This window comes from Symphalangus syndactylus, chromosome 7 (assembly GCF_028878055.3).
Source record: "Symphalangus syndactylus isolate Jambi chromosome 7, NHGRI_mSymSyn1-v2.1_pri, whole genome shotgun sequence".
Classification (NCBI taxonomy): Eukaryota; Metazoa; Chordata; class Mammalia; order Primates; family Hylobatidae; genus Symphalangus; species Symphalangus syndactylus.
In genome coordinates this window covers 119,140,937-119,154,014 of record NC_072429.2, presented here as the reverse complement: position 1 = coordinate 119,154,014, position 13,078 = coordinate 119,140,937, and the positions used below count along the sequence as shown (strand labels likewise).

Sequence of the window (13,078 nt, the reverse complement as noted above, 5' to 3'; positions counted from 1 at the left end):
GATTGAAAGTTAACACCCTGAGAAACAAGGCTCAACCACAAGGATTCAGGAATCAGTGAAGGAAAGCTTCAACCTCCCACCCTCTAGGGGACAGTTCTAAGAAGCATCTTCTCACTTCTCAGAGGTCAAGATAGAACTGACTCCCCACTGCCTATAGCTGCTGCTGATAATGCAGCTTTAGGTTGGCTTTTCCTTGTTCCCTGTCTCATTTGTGCTGCTCCCTCACTGCTATTTCCTTTAGTCACTTTTGAAATAAACTGTCTTCCCTGAAATCCTTGTTTCATGTCCTAATTTCAAAAGAACCAAGCTGAGCCAGGCTCTAGTTCATGCACATGTTGAAGCTAGGCAGATATTTCTAACATAGAGGTCTCCTCATGTCATTCTCAAACCCAAATACTTAGTTATTCCCATCACCTGGTCTAAAATCCACATACCTTAGCAAGACCTATAAGGGTCTCTAAGATTTTTCTAATCTCACCTTTCCATCCTCATCTCCATCCACTCCTATTTTTGGACTTTACATTCCAGTCTCTCTTAAACACTGGTGATTCCCAAACAATTATGCTCTCAGTCTTCATGCCTTTTTTTTTAATACTTAGAACAACTTCATCTAGCTCCCCTCCATCCAGTCTATTTCTACCATGTCTCATACATCTCAGTTCTTCCAGGCATCCTTAGGTATTTCTTCTCCCTTATTATCTCTATTCACTGTGCATCAGCCCATTATAATTATTTCCTTATTGTGTTATAATTGCTAGCCCCTCCATCACCAGTTGAGCTTATTGAGAGCAGAGAATATGTCTTGTTGTTGTTGTTGCTGTTGTTGTTGCTGTTGTTGTTGTTGTTGCATACACCCAGCACAGTTGCCTGGCTCATGGAAACATCTACAAGAGTGCTTGGCACACAGTAGATCCATAGTGAATGTTTGTTGCATGAGTGAGGGCAGCTTTATTAGTTACAGTCATGCTAGCTAATATAACCCACACACACTTCTGAGTTGTTACATAATAAAAGTTTATTCCTTGTTTATGTAACAATACAATGCAGGTGTTCCTGATCGGTCACTGGCCCTCCACAAAATCATTCAGAGACCCAAACACCTTCCATCCTATGGCTCTACCCTCCTATAAGACCTTGGAGTCCTCAGCATTCAGGAGGCAAGTGGGAAGCAGCAGGCAGAGAAGACATCCACACTTCCTAACCTCCGTGAGTCAGAAGTCACAGAGTTCATTGGTAAGAACTTGTCATGTAGCCATACCGAGGGACTCAGAGAAATGAGAATCTAATTTGTACCAAGAAGAAGAGAAAATAAATTTGGTTGTAGCTAGCCAGTCTCTGACACAGCAGGCAATAAGAAATTATCTGTGAACTAGATAGAATTGTCTGTTTGCTGATACCAGATTTAGGGAGATGAGAACTCCAGATTTTAATGAGTTAAAGAAATAATGCATCAACAACGACAAACCAATATAGGTCCCTAACCTATAATAAAATAAAGTAATAAAGCAGGTGATTGCTTCCAAACACATCTGATTTTGCTGCACTCAGTTCTTGCTTTGATAGGCATAAATTTTTTAATGAGTAAATGTTAAGATTCAGAAATCATATACAAGCCACAGTCTTTCTAGTCACCAGAAATGTCTTTGTTCACTATCTAGAAATATGAAAGCAGAAACCATCAACCTTGATATGGTTTGGCTGTGTCCCCAGTCAAATCTCATCTTGAATTGTAGCTCCCATAATTCCCATGTGTCATGGGAGGAACCTGGTGGGAGGCAATCGAATCATAGGGGAGGATATTTCCCAGGCTGTTCTCGTGATAGTGAATAAGTCTCACGAGATCTGACGGTTTTGTAAAGGGGAATTCCCCTGCACACACTCTTGCCTGCCACCATGTGTGATGTGCTTTGCTTCTCCTTTGCCTTCTGACATGATTGTGAGGCCTCTACAGCTATGTGGACTGTGAGTCCATTAAACTTTTTTCCTTTATAAATTACCCAGTCTCGGGTATGTCTTTATTGGCAATGTGAGAACAGACTAATACAAGCCTATTTGCACGCTGCCAACCTCCTGGGTGGATGGGCTGCTGAGTTAATGGTAACTTTTATTCCATTTCAATACTCCTCATTATTGAAAGCTATCTGCAGCCATGCAAGTATAACTCCAGTTCCTTCAGAAAGCACCCATGGATATAGCCAATAGGTAGATATCTAGGAAGAGAAGTAAACTGCCCCAAAGCTGAAAAATGCAAACAAATTGTTACTGCTACCTGGACAGTCAGCTTTTGAATTGTATCCATCTTTTTAAGCATTTCTATTACTTACAGCCTCTAGAGTTGTGGCTCTCTGCTGGTTTGATAAAACAGTCACACTTGAAAGTGAATCCAGAGATGAAGCTTGTTGGCAACTCTCCAAGAATAACAAGCAAGCAGCCAGTGACAAGGGAGATTTAGTTAGCAGCAGTGCTATGTGTGGTGTCCACATCTGATAACTAGAATGTCTGTAAAAGGAACTTTATTTGTGGAGTTCAGTCCCTTCAGCCTCCGCATTTTCCGGTTCAAAGGTGTAACAGAAACAGATATATGGGAAAAAAACACAGGTAAAGTGAAAATATGTCAATTTTTGAAAAGTCAAGTTATCTCCAACACATCTGTTTAGTAATTAAACACATTCAAACAATACTGGTTTCTCATCGTGAAAGTGGAGCTGGTTAACAATTTTGTGACATAATTGTTAGGGCATAACCAGGACACAGTTTTATCAGGATTCACTGAATTTACGCCAGATGACAGGACATTGAAAAATGGATGTCTTCAGTAATTATACCTTTCTTTTCTGTCTTATTCAGTTACTTTTACTTTGTTACCATACAGAATTTTAGATTTTACAATATATATTTTTACTGCTCTAGATTTCATTATAAAACTTACTTTAAGTTAGGTTAATATAGTTGAATTTTACTACATTAGTTATGAATTTTTAAAAATCAATAAGATAAAATGAAATTAAACAAAGAAACAAACAACAAAATGTAGTTTTCATGCCAGCATATACTTTTTGTTACATAGTAAGATACAGAGAAAAATTAAACCATGAGTAGCATTTATGCATTGATAAATGCTACCCAAACAAGAAAATCATTCCAACACTCCCGATAATGAATTTACTCTATTGCCCATTATTCTGCTTTCAAAATTATCATTGCCTACCATCTTTCTAACTGTCAATGACTCATTTTTATTCACTCATTCCAGATCATTAATAATAATGATGATACTTAAAGGGCAATAGATTATTTGTAAAGCAGAATTTTATTCTAAAATCTTTTATGATTTTCTAATAAAGTCTTAAGCTTCTGAGAGCACATACTTGTTGCAAAATATTTTTCAAACAATATAAAACTTTTAAGCATTAAGTAAAATTTACTTAATTTTTGTTGATAATAGAGTTATTATAAAGAGTATAGATATAACCAGGACTTTGTGGCAAAGGAGTTTTCTAAACTTTGAGCTTGTCTAGCACAAATGAACACTTTCCATTAATGTTTCTGATGCCACATCAGAGTGAAAAGTTGTGATTTTTTTTTAAACCAAATATTTTGGTTCATACTTGGAAACCTCCATTCTGCATTTGAACAGCCCTTCTTGTTGGGGACAGGCCCAAAGGGATTAATCCTTGTCTTGCTGTCACAGCTTAATTAGACATCCAAAATCATTCCTTTCTGTTTCATCCTTCTTAAGTTCCTATCTGCTACAAATAATGTACTTACTCAGAAAAAACAAAAACAAAAAAAAACACAGAAAAACCTCAAAGCCAACATGTCATTCTCAAATCATTCTCTCTCCTCTTCTCAAATTTCTCTCTCCCTTAATGGACTTACCATTCAACCAATCTCCCAAACTTGAAATCATGAAGCCGTTCTTTCCTTCCTCACGTCACTACCCCAGATCCCATCAGTCATCAAGTTCTGCCCAGAATCCTTCCTCAACAGTCCTCAAAGCTGGTGCTTCCTATTCTTTGTCCACTGCAGTGCTGTGGTCCAGGCTGTCACCAGCCGAATGACTGCAGCAGGCAGCACAGTACATATGCGGGAGGTTGTGTGAAATTTGGGAACAAACCAATGGTTAAAATCCCTGCTTTGCCTCTTCTGTGCATGTATGTGACCTTGGATGTGTTACTTACCTTCCATGTTTCAACATTTGCAAAAAAGAAAAGAAAAAAGGTAATATCTGCCTTCATTTGTAAAAATCAACTTCCTATGAAGCGTCCAGAACAGAAGCTAACATATAGGAAGTCTTCATTAAATGTCTTTTTCTTTCCTCAATCTTTTCCCACCCCAGTCTATCTTGTACATTCTATAAAAATTCTACCCCAAAATAATAATTCTAATCAGGTCACTCATCTGCTTAAAGATATCCACTGCCCCTGTTCCCTCAGATAAAAATCTCAACATCGGATAGAAGATCTTCCACAATCTGCTCCAAGCCATCTTTCCTGCTTCAACTGAGAGCAGAAAATTAGGGAGCTCCTGTGTCACTCTATTCATCTCTTCCTTTCCAGCACCCCAACACATGGCTGAACTCATGGACCCCAGATCCTAATTAAAAGTTTGATGGATGGATGCATGCATGCATGGAGAGATGGATGAATACATGAACACATGAATGAATAAATTTATCAGAAGACAAGACTTACGTACTTCCCTTACATTATGGAACATTTACTAGATCTGAATTTGAAAGCTATAGAAGCTTATCATTCACTTCCAGACATTATTCCTGTCTCCCAAATTTTCTGCCTTATACCGAGAGAAAAGTTTTCCTGCTATAAGCACAGTATGTAATTTGGCCCAGAATATAGATGAAACTGTGCTAGGATGAAATGCTTCTTAATAGAATTCTACAAACATTTGTTGAGCAGCTGTCAAGAGTCAAGCATGCTCTCATCAGTCTGAGACCCCTTAAAGAATGCACATCGTGTGGGAGAAGAGAGGTTAAAGAGTTAGCTGGTAAAGGGGGCTGCGGTGTCATAGTTGTCAAGATGGTCATGGTGGAGTTTAGTAAAGGCTTGACACAGGAAGAGGAGCCTCAGGTGAGTCTTGAAAGTTGAGTATGAGTTTAAGCAGGTCATTTAAACTAAGGTGGGGCAGAGAAGAGGGACTTTCCATGTGGAAGATACAGCATGTCAAAGATGTAGAAACAAGAGAGAACAGGCACAAGTTCATTATGGCTCTAGTTTGGAAAGTATTTTGTTAAGATACCTATTTAAATATACTTCCTCAAAAATAAAATATAAATGACCAAGTTGGAGAATTTGTTGACATAAAAATGAAAAAAATGATAATGGAAAACAAGAAATTCCCCCAGATAAGCCCATTCATTTTCCCTATCCCCACCCCATAGTCTGTAGCCTTTAAATACACCCTACATGCTGATGACTCCTAAATGTATCTCTAGCACTGATTTTTCTCCCAAGCTCCAACTTGCCTGTTAGACACCTAATGCTCAGTTTATCTTGTAAACTGAACTCTTAAGCCTCACTGCCCCAAATCTGTAATACCCAACAGGATAAATATCTCTATCCACCCAGTTGCTTATGCCAGAAACGTGAGTTATCCTGTTCTCCTTTCCTCGCCTCCATTTCCAGTTGATTAATAAGCCCCGCTATTTCCACTATCTTAGGTCATTTCTCCATTATCTACCACTGGTTCACTACAATGGTGTAACTAATGTTTTCTCATCTGCTATGATCCCCTCCAACTCATTCTCCACCATGCAACCAGAATGCTCTCAAAATAGTGTTTCTGGAGCTGTGGCTTACTGATCACCGAGGTGCTTGGTTGAAAAATAAGAAAATGCACCTATCTAGTTCTCAGACAACTGACACAGAATCCTTCGGCATTCTTCAGAGTTCAGGGGTCTGCACTTTAATGAGCCCTACCTCTACCCCTTTTTGCCATTAAAATTGAGGCATCCCCAGAAATCTAGAGGTTAGGAGTGGATATCTTGAGCCAGAGCTTCTGTGAACTCTAACTGTGCGTCTTTGGGCAAGTAATTTAACGTTTTGTGCTTTTGTCTCTTTACTGGGAAAATCAGGATGATAGTGAACTAGCTCTTGGGTTGTTGGGAGGTTCAAATGAGTTAAAATATAAGTGGTAGCTTTTATTGTTTCTTGCCAATATTTCTGGTTCTCTTCTGCCTCCTAGCACATGGGAAGGCTGTACTTCTCCACCCCATTGAATGTGGTCATGTGGTTTACTTAGGCCAAAGATCCAGGAGTGAAAATGTGTGTCACTTCTGAAGGAAGCGTGGGGCAATGAGTCTCCATGTTCTCTCTCCTTTTGCCTTAGTGATCATGGGAGTGCATGTTGACATGGAAGTGTCCAAGGCAGAAGCAGTGTGGAACACTGAGCCCAGATGTGGCAGACAGCTGCCCTGCTCTCTTGTGTGAGCAAGAAGTAAGTGTTTATTTTGCTAAGTTCCTGAGATGTTAGGGATTATTACCACTGTATAGCCTAGCCCAACCTAACTGATACAACTTTGAAGCTCCTGGGATAGGCTTGGCCTATAGTAACTGCACAGTGACAACTTCAGAACATAAACACAGCAGTGTGGTTCCATGAAACAGCAATTTTCCCTTTACTGACTTAAAACAGACACTTGATCATGTCATTCCTCTGTTTGCAACTCCTCAGTTGCTTCTAATGAAATTTATTAATAAAATAAAATGCAAATCACTAACTTCACACATACAGTCCCCCTTGCTTTGGTCTTCAGCCTTATTTTGCTCACTCTTCCACTCACTCTCCTGCCAAACGGCCTGCTCACAATTCCCTGAACATGGCACCTACCTTGCTGACAAAGGGCCTTTGTACTTGACAAACCGTGGGCTTGAATTCATCTCCCACACCTTTTCTTATCTTCATGTCTCTACTTAAACGTCAGCCCCTCACAGAGGGGCCCCTCCCACCCAAATGGAAGCAGATGTTCCTTTATTCCTCCTTTCTTATTCCTGTCTTAGGACCTTATCTGTGTCTTTCATATTCATCATGATTGATAATTAATTTTTCTATGGCCATACTACCCTGAACGCATCTGATGTTGTCTGATAATTAATTTTGCTTGTGTGTTCAGGTTTCCTGTCTTTTTCCAGCAACAGAAAGGATGCCCCAAGAGGACAGAGCCCACATCTCTTTCGTTGATGGTTTTATCCCCAGAACAAAAACACTCCCTGGTTCACAGTAATATTTGATATGGAAAGATGGGGTGGGGCAGAAGAGGTAAAAAAAAAAAAAAAGAGGAAGAGTTGTTCTAGAATTAAATTGGGGTCTTTTGGAATATAAAATACTACCCTAAAATGACTATTCCCAAAAGAAATGGAGAGTTTGTAACAAATGTGATGAGAATTCTGAAGGGTAATGTATTTTTTATGAAATGATGATTTATTACTTTTAGAAAACAGCATAAACTTACAAACTATACATTAAGATATATTTCTGCCAAAGTAAGTCAAGAAAAATGCACTTCAGAATCAGCTTTTATTACAGGCAATGTATTGTAAACTCGAACATCCAGAATCTGAGTTACACTTACTATTTTTAACATTTTACTCAATAAAAATCTGATATATTGGGTCCAAGTGATGACACATTCCAAATTAATGTAACTTTCTTGCAGCTTAAACAAATTTAGGTCACCAAGTGAAATCAAAGCCAAGAGTATTTGCACAACTCAAGAATGATGTGAATGGATTAGAATCTCTCATAGTGTATACGTCACCATTTATATACAAACTTTGAGAGTCTTCTGAGTGACATGGTATTAAACTTTGTTTCCAAGGGCCAAATACTAAAATGCATAGAATATCCTACTCTATACTCACTATTAAGTGTCATGGTCTAGGAAATCTGAGACAAAGAGTAAGAAGCAACTGATCACACACCCTAGTCATTTAAGTTAGAAGAGTTCTCTTAGGTGACTCTGGGTCAGGCCATCTTGATGGGCCTTAGACAAGTTTTCCTTCCCATAAATCCTGCTTTCTCAGGCAGAATGATATACCATAACTGAAAGGAAATGGCTGCTGATTATCTGCTCATTGTCTTCTTTCATTCCCTGCAAAGACACCAAAAAAACCGATTTGTTTAGACCCACCCCCTGCCCCCGCCCCCGCCCCACCCTGCCAAAGGCACACAAGTAGATTGTTTGAATCCTTCAGGTGAAGTCTTCTTTCATCTCCAAAGATCAGGAGATTATGAGAAGGACAGAAAGTCAGAGAACCTGGTGATCAGACAGACACCATCCTTCGTGTTAGCCTTTTCCTGATCCAGAAAGAATCCAGCTTCTAGTTGTAAATGATCCCATCCCTACTTTTTAAAGTTAGCTGTTACTAGGGAGATGTTACAGAGAAGGAGCACATATTAAATTTATGGTTCTCTTTTGTTTCTGTTTCAACTAGCACATAATAGAACTCAAATCTTTCTCAAATACCTAGATTTTTCCTTTGTGAGCAAAAGACAAAGTATGGTTTAAGGGTTACAGTCTATTAGATTCAACCTCATTTCTGCTCTGCCTTCTAGGGGTTTTTGGGCTTTCTCAATATCAGAAGGTAGGTGGGCTCCTCAGTCAACTATTGGTAAACATTTATTTAGCAGAGGTCATGTATTTGCAGGATCTTTGCTGCCTGCTAGATTATAAATGAATAATAAAATGTTGCTAATCTCTTAGTCCCAAGTCAACTGCTTCATCTGTTTTCTACTGCACTCAGAATGAATGAATGAATGAGTGAGTAAACGAATGAATGAAAGTTTGAATGCTTACCTAAACGAAGACAACTGTTGTCTTTCTGGTGGACACTCAGTTAAGACTACAAAAGCTTAAGGTGATACTTAGAAATGGAGGAAAAAGAATCCACATACATTGTTTTAAAGTTTTATTTGCTTACAAAAGAAAATGGAAATAGGTTTGTGAAAACTTATCTGCATGTACAAAGTAATCCCTGTAGATAAGGAGAGGCAATCCCTGGAACACACTGCTGGATAAATCGTTCATTAAAATTATATCTCTTTGCATCAGAGCTGTTGGAAAGTCATTATTTCACATGAGTTAAAACCACTGAAAAACTAAATCTGTTTCTTAAACTACCAAATTCAGAAAGGTTAAATCCAAATGCTGATTTTTGCATACACATGAAACCAGTTACCAAGTGATCTCAGAGTTGGATAGATCAATTAAACAAGAGGTAGTTTCTCCAATAATGTCCCTTTTTTTCTTATCAGCAAGGTTATTCCTATAGCAAGTAGGAGTAAGTGACATATTCTTTGAACCTCTTTGCATTCTTTTCCTGCTGGGGACATATTTCCCTCAAACACAATAATACCTGTTTGTTCATTTTAGGACTTGAGAGAGAAGATTCCAGAGTTCAATTTATTTTTCCCAATTCCTCTTTGAGCTCTCTTCTCTGGAAAAACAAATTATCTGACATGCCATTAAAACACCAAAGGGAAATCATTGCTACCATGTCATAGATTAAGGGAACTTTTAAAAAATATATATTTTTTGTTAATAATAACAATAATATTAACATTATCCAAGGAGGAGATTTAGGCCACTGAAATGAGCGCCCCCCCCCACCAAAAAGTAGCATACAAACCACATGACAACATTTTCTCAAACAAGATTCCTTAAGAGTTCTTGCAGTTGGTCTTCAAATTTCTCCTGAGGCTATCAGACTCCAGGGCCCCACAGTTCCATGGCTTCCAGCTCATCTTGGACAGGGGTGAACTCTGGCTGATCTGGATGGGAAGCTAAAGAGGAAAAGTGGGGGTGGGGACTTGCTGCACCCAGGAATCATAAATTGATATTCTCCCCTCACCTGGGTCCTTAGAGACACAGAGATATCCTGCTGGGTAAAAAGCAGTGGATATCTTAATCCACCACGCCCCTTGTACCTTCCCCATAAGGTTTCAGACAGTTAGTAAACAGACGAAGGGAAAGATACATTACAGAAATTGTTAGAAAACTAGAATCATAGCCAACCATTTAAGTATGATATGTTTTATTTAAAGAAGAAACCCTGAAAACTCAGCAAAATTATAAAAGAAATAGAAATTTTAAAAAACGATCTCATGTTAGAAGTCCATCACCAGGGGAGAGCAGGGAGGGGAGGTGATCAGGGGAGGAAGGGAGAGTAGGGTGGTCAAGGAGAAAGATGCCCATCCATCCTGTGTGGGGAGAGGAAGGAGGAGGAAGCACAGTTAAGTAACTTTATTACGGAGCTGTCACACAGGGGAGTCTGAGATAAATTCTTGGCACACGATCATATACCTCTATCCAGGCTGACATGGAGCAGTCAGTGTCTATTAAAATAGACATATATGATTTGGTTAAGTTCCAATGTTATCACTCCATCATGTTTGGAGCAGAGTGGGCAAGAGGTTTGAAAGTGGGAAGGCAGGGATGCAGAAGAGGCAGGGAAGCAGGGTGTCCATTGTTAGGGGCAGGGGCTTGGTGGTGGTGGTGGTCGACAGGACAGTTCTGTATCCATAGCCAAATGTCTGGGGCCAATGTAACCACAGTGGAGGATTTCCACTTCAGTGCTGGTAATCATTGTAGGGGATCAGATCTTAATAAGGGATAGGAGTATTTGAGAGAACAGGGAGGGAAAAGATGAACAGAGAAAAACACATCAGCAAAACTTTGTTGACCAATTCCTGTGATAACTAAGGTTAAATTTCTACTGAAGCAGAAAATTTTAAATCCATTAACTAGTAAGTTCATGGCCCCACAGCAGTCCCTCAGCCTCTCTCTTGATTCTTCCAAGAGTGACTATGTCAGAAAAGGGGCCATTGCACAGCATGCCAGCATGCACACTGCAGATTCTTCTAGTCCAGTAGTTAGTGATAAGGCAAGGACAGCATGACTTTTGTTTCCTCTCACAACTATCCTTGGTCACCTAAAATGTGGAGCTTAAATGCACCTAAATGCAAGTGGTATGCAGGATTTCATCGAAAATAATCTAAGGAGCCCTCTTAATTATGGGAGAAGTTCTAAGTTTGACACTTCCCCAAACTAAGAGTAAAATTTTATGGGACGTCTTGGCCACGTCACAGCTGTCACACAAGAATGAAGACTCCAAAAGAATGTTCAACCATGTCCTCCAAATGTGCTAAATATGAAGTCAGAGGCCAAGTCTATGTAGGTCATCACTGGGAAGCAAGGAAGACTTAGATGTGCTGTTATTTTGAATTTGCTCTTAAGGATTTTAAGGGAGTAGGCTCTATAGCAATTTGCATTTTATAGAAAATGTCTCCGGATAATTTAAGGAAGTGAAGCATTCAAGCTCTGCTTTCCATTCATAACCACTTTAACTTTTCTCATAGCACTATCTTCCCATTGTGGTACTAAGCATAGTAAAACATTGATCAAAGCCCACAAGAGGGGCCTTTTGTGACACTTACCTCTCACACCATAGGCAGAACATGACGAGGGGTCACAATATCCGGGCTGGCCAGAAGGACCTTGGGGTCCAGGAACCCCCAGATGACCTGGTGGGCCTCTTGGTCCAGGAGAGCCAGGGGGCCCAGGGCTGCCAGGCCGACTCTCCCCTGAAGGTCCTAAGAAGTACCCACAGATGAAAACCGTTGGTCTTTTGCCACAACAGGGGGAGTTTTGAGACAACCGAGAAGTAAACTAACTCTTAGAAGCAGCAACTTTTAGGACAATTAGGACAACCTCTTTCTACTCAATGAGTTCTTTTTCGTAGACTGGATTCCCTAGGCAAGTGTAATCACTTATCCTCCTGGAAGTCAATGCTCTTAATCAGCTCAGGAAACTGGGAAGCAAAATGTATTTTTTCTATTTCCTCTTGGATGTTAAAGGGAAAGGAACCTTCCATTCTCAACCTTAGTTTCTTTTTGGAGCTTTTGTTTCCCAATGCAGTTCCTTATGAATCCAATCTATGGGCGTGCACACACACAGACACAAACATGAACACACTCAGAGCTCAACCTCATCATCTAGTTAGAATGGCCATGCAATTCAGTACCAGTTTATGGCCCCAGATAATTAAAGCTCAACCTCATCAACAGTTAGAATAGCCATGTAATTCAGTACCAGTTTATGGCCCTTAAAGTAAATTTGTATGAGTGTGAAATTGTCCTGGAGGGGACCAATGACAATTTTGAAATTTGACCCAATATAGTAATCCAAAATTTCTTTAAGCTGGTTTACATTAATTGAGAATTCAGACTGAGTAAAAATAGGAGGATTAAAATTGTTGTGAATTGAAGAAATTTGTCAGCATGGTTTTTTTTTTTTTTTTTTTTTTTTTTTTTTTGGCTTGTATGCTTGTTTTTAGGCCCCGGTTCCAACAGTGTTGAAAAGGCATTCTTCAACTATAACGGAATTTCTCAACAACTTTTCATTTCAATGAAATGAAAAGTAGGAACAAGTATCACCTCTATTTGAATAGCATGGTGGCTCTCATATATTCAGCTCCTCAATCAGCACTCACCAACCACCCATTCTGTGTAATGTGTAATGTTATATCAGTTCCTCACATTGTCTCTAATAACAGAAATATTTACACTCAAAATGAATTGCATTAGGAACCTCTCTCAGAAAAAATATTTTCCAAAATCCTTACTAGATTGGAAAGAAAAATCCGTAAAGCAGTTTACTTAATGTGGCTAAGACTGACATTATAAATATATATTATAATAAGATTGCAAATTATAATAATTCTAATATCAAGCCTGATCATCTGGAGACCATTCTAAAAGCATATAATACACAAAACTCAAAACTTCTACGAACTCATTCAGTAAGATTACCACGGCAGGAAATACTAGTGCTCACCAAATAGCCTTGTATTTCTCTAGATTTTGTGTCTGCCTTGCAGTTCAGTTGGGGCTAGGTGATTAGTTCCAGACAATAAAATGTCAACGGAAGTGACATCTCATTCTGTTTAGGAACTTGAGACTGATGTGCCTTCTTTTTTTTTTTCGAGACAGGGTCTCCCTCTGTCACCCAGGCTGGAGGGCAGTGGCACCATCACGGCTCACTGTGGCCTCAACCTCCAGA

The 13,078-nt window shown here is 39.3% G+C and overlaps 1 protein-coding gene across 5 annotated transcripts in view; it reads right to left on the bottom strand.

The window, feature by feature from the left end:
• Positions 1-8,912: 8,912 nt before the first annotated feature.
• The window catches only part of COL14A1 (collagen type XIV alpha 1 chain), a 309,275-nt gene continuing 305,109 nt past the window's right edge, over positions 8,913-13,078 (bottom strand). For 2 of the 5 annotated variants that reach the window (XM_055287134.2, XM_063643521.1), the window contains 2 exons: positions 11,455-11,610; positions 8,913-9,801 (listed from right to left, as the gene is read on the bottom strand). In XM_055287134.2, coding sequence (XP_055143109.1) covers positions 9,722-9,801; positions 11,455-11,610 — 236 coding nt within the window. In that variant the 3' untranslated portion in view covers positions 8,913-9,721. Of the gene's footprint in view, positions 9,802-10,035; positions 10,620-11,454; positions 11,611-13,078 lie in introns of those variants that run through there. The other 3 variants (XM_055287135.2, XM_055287136.1, XM_055287133.1) reach the window with 2 other exon arrangements.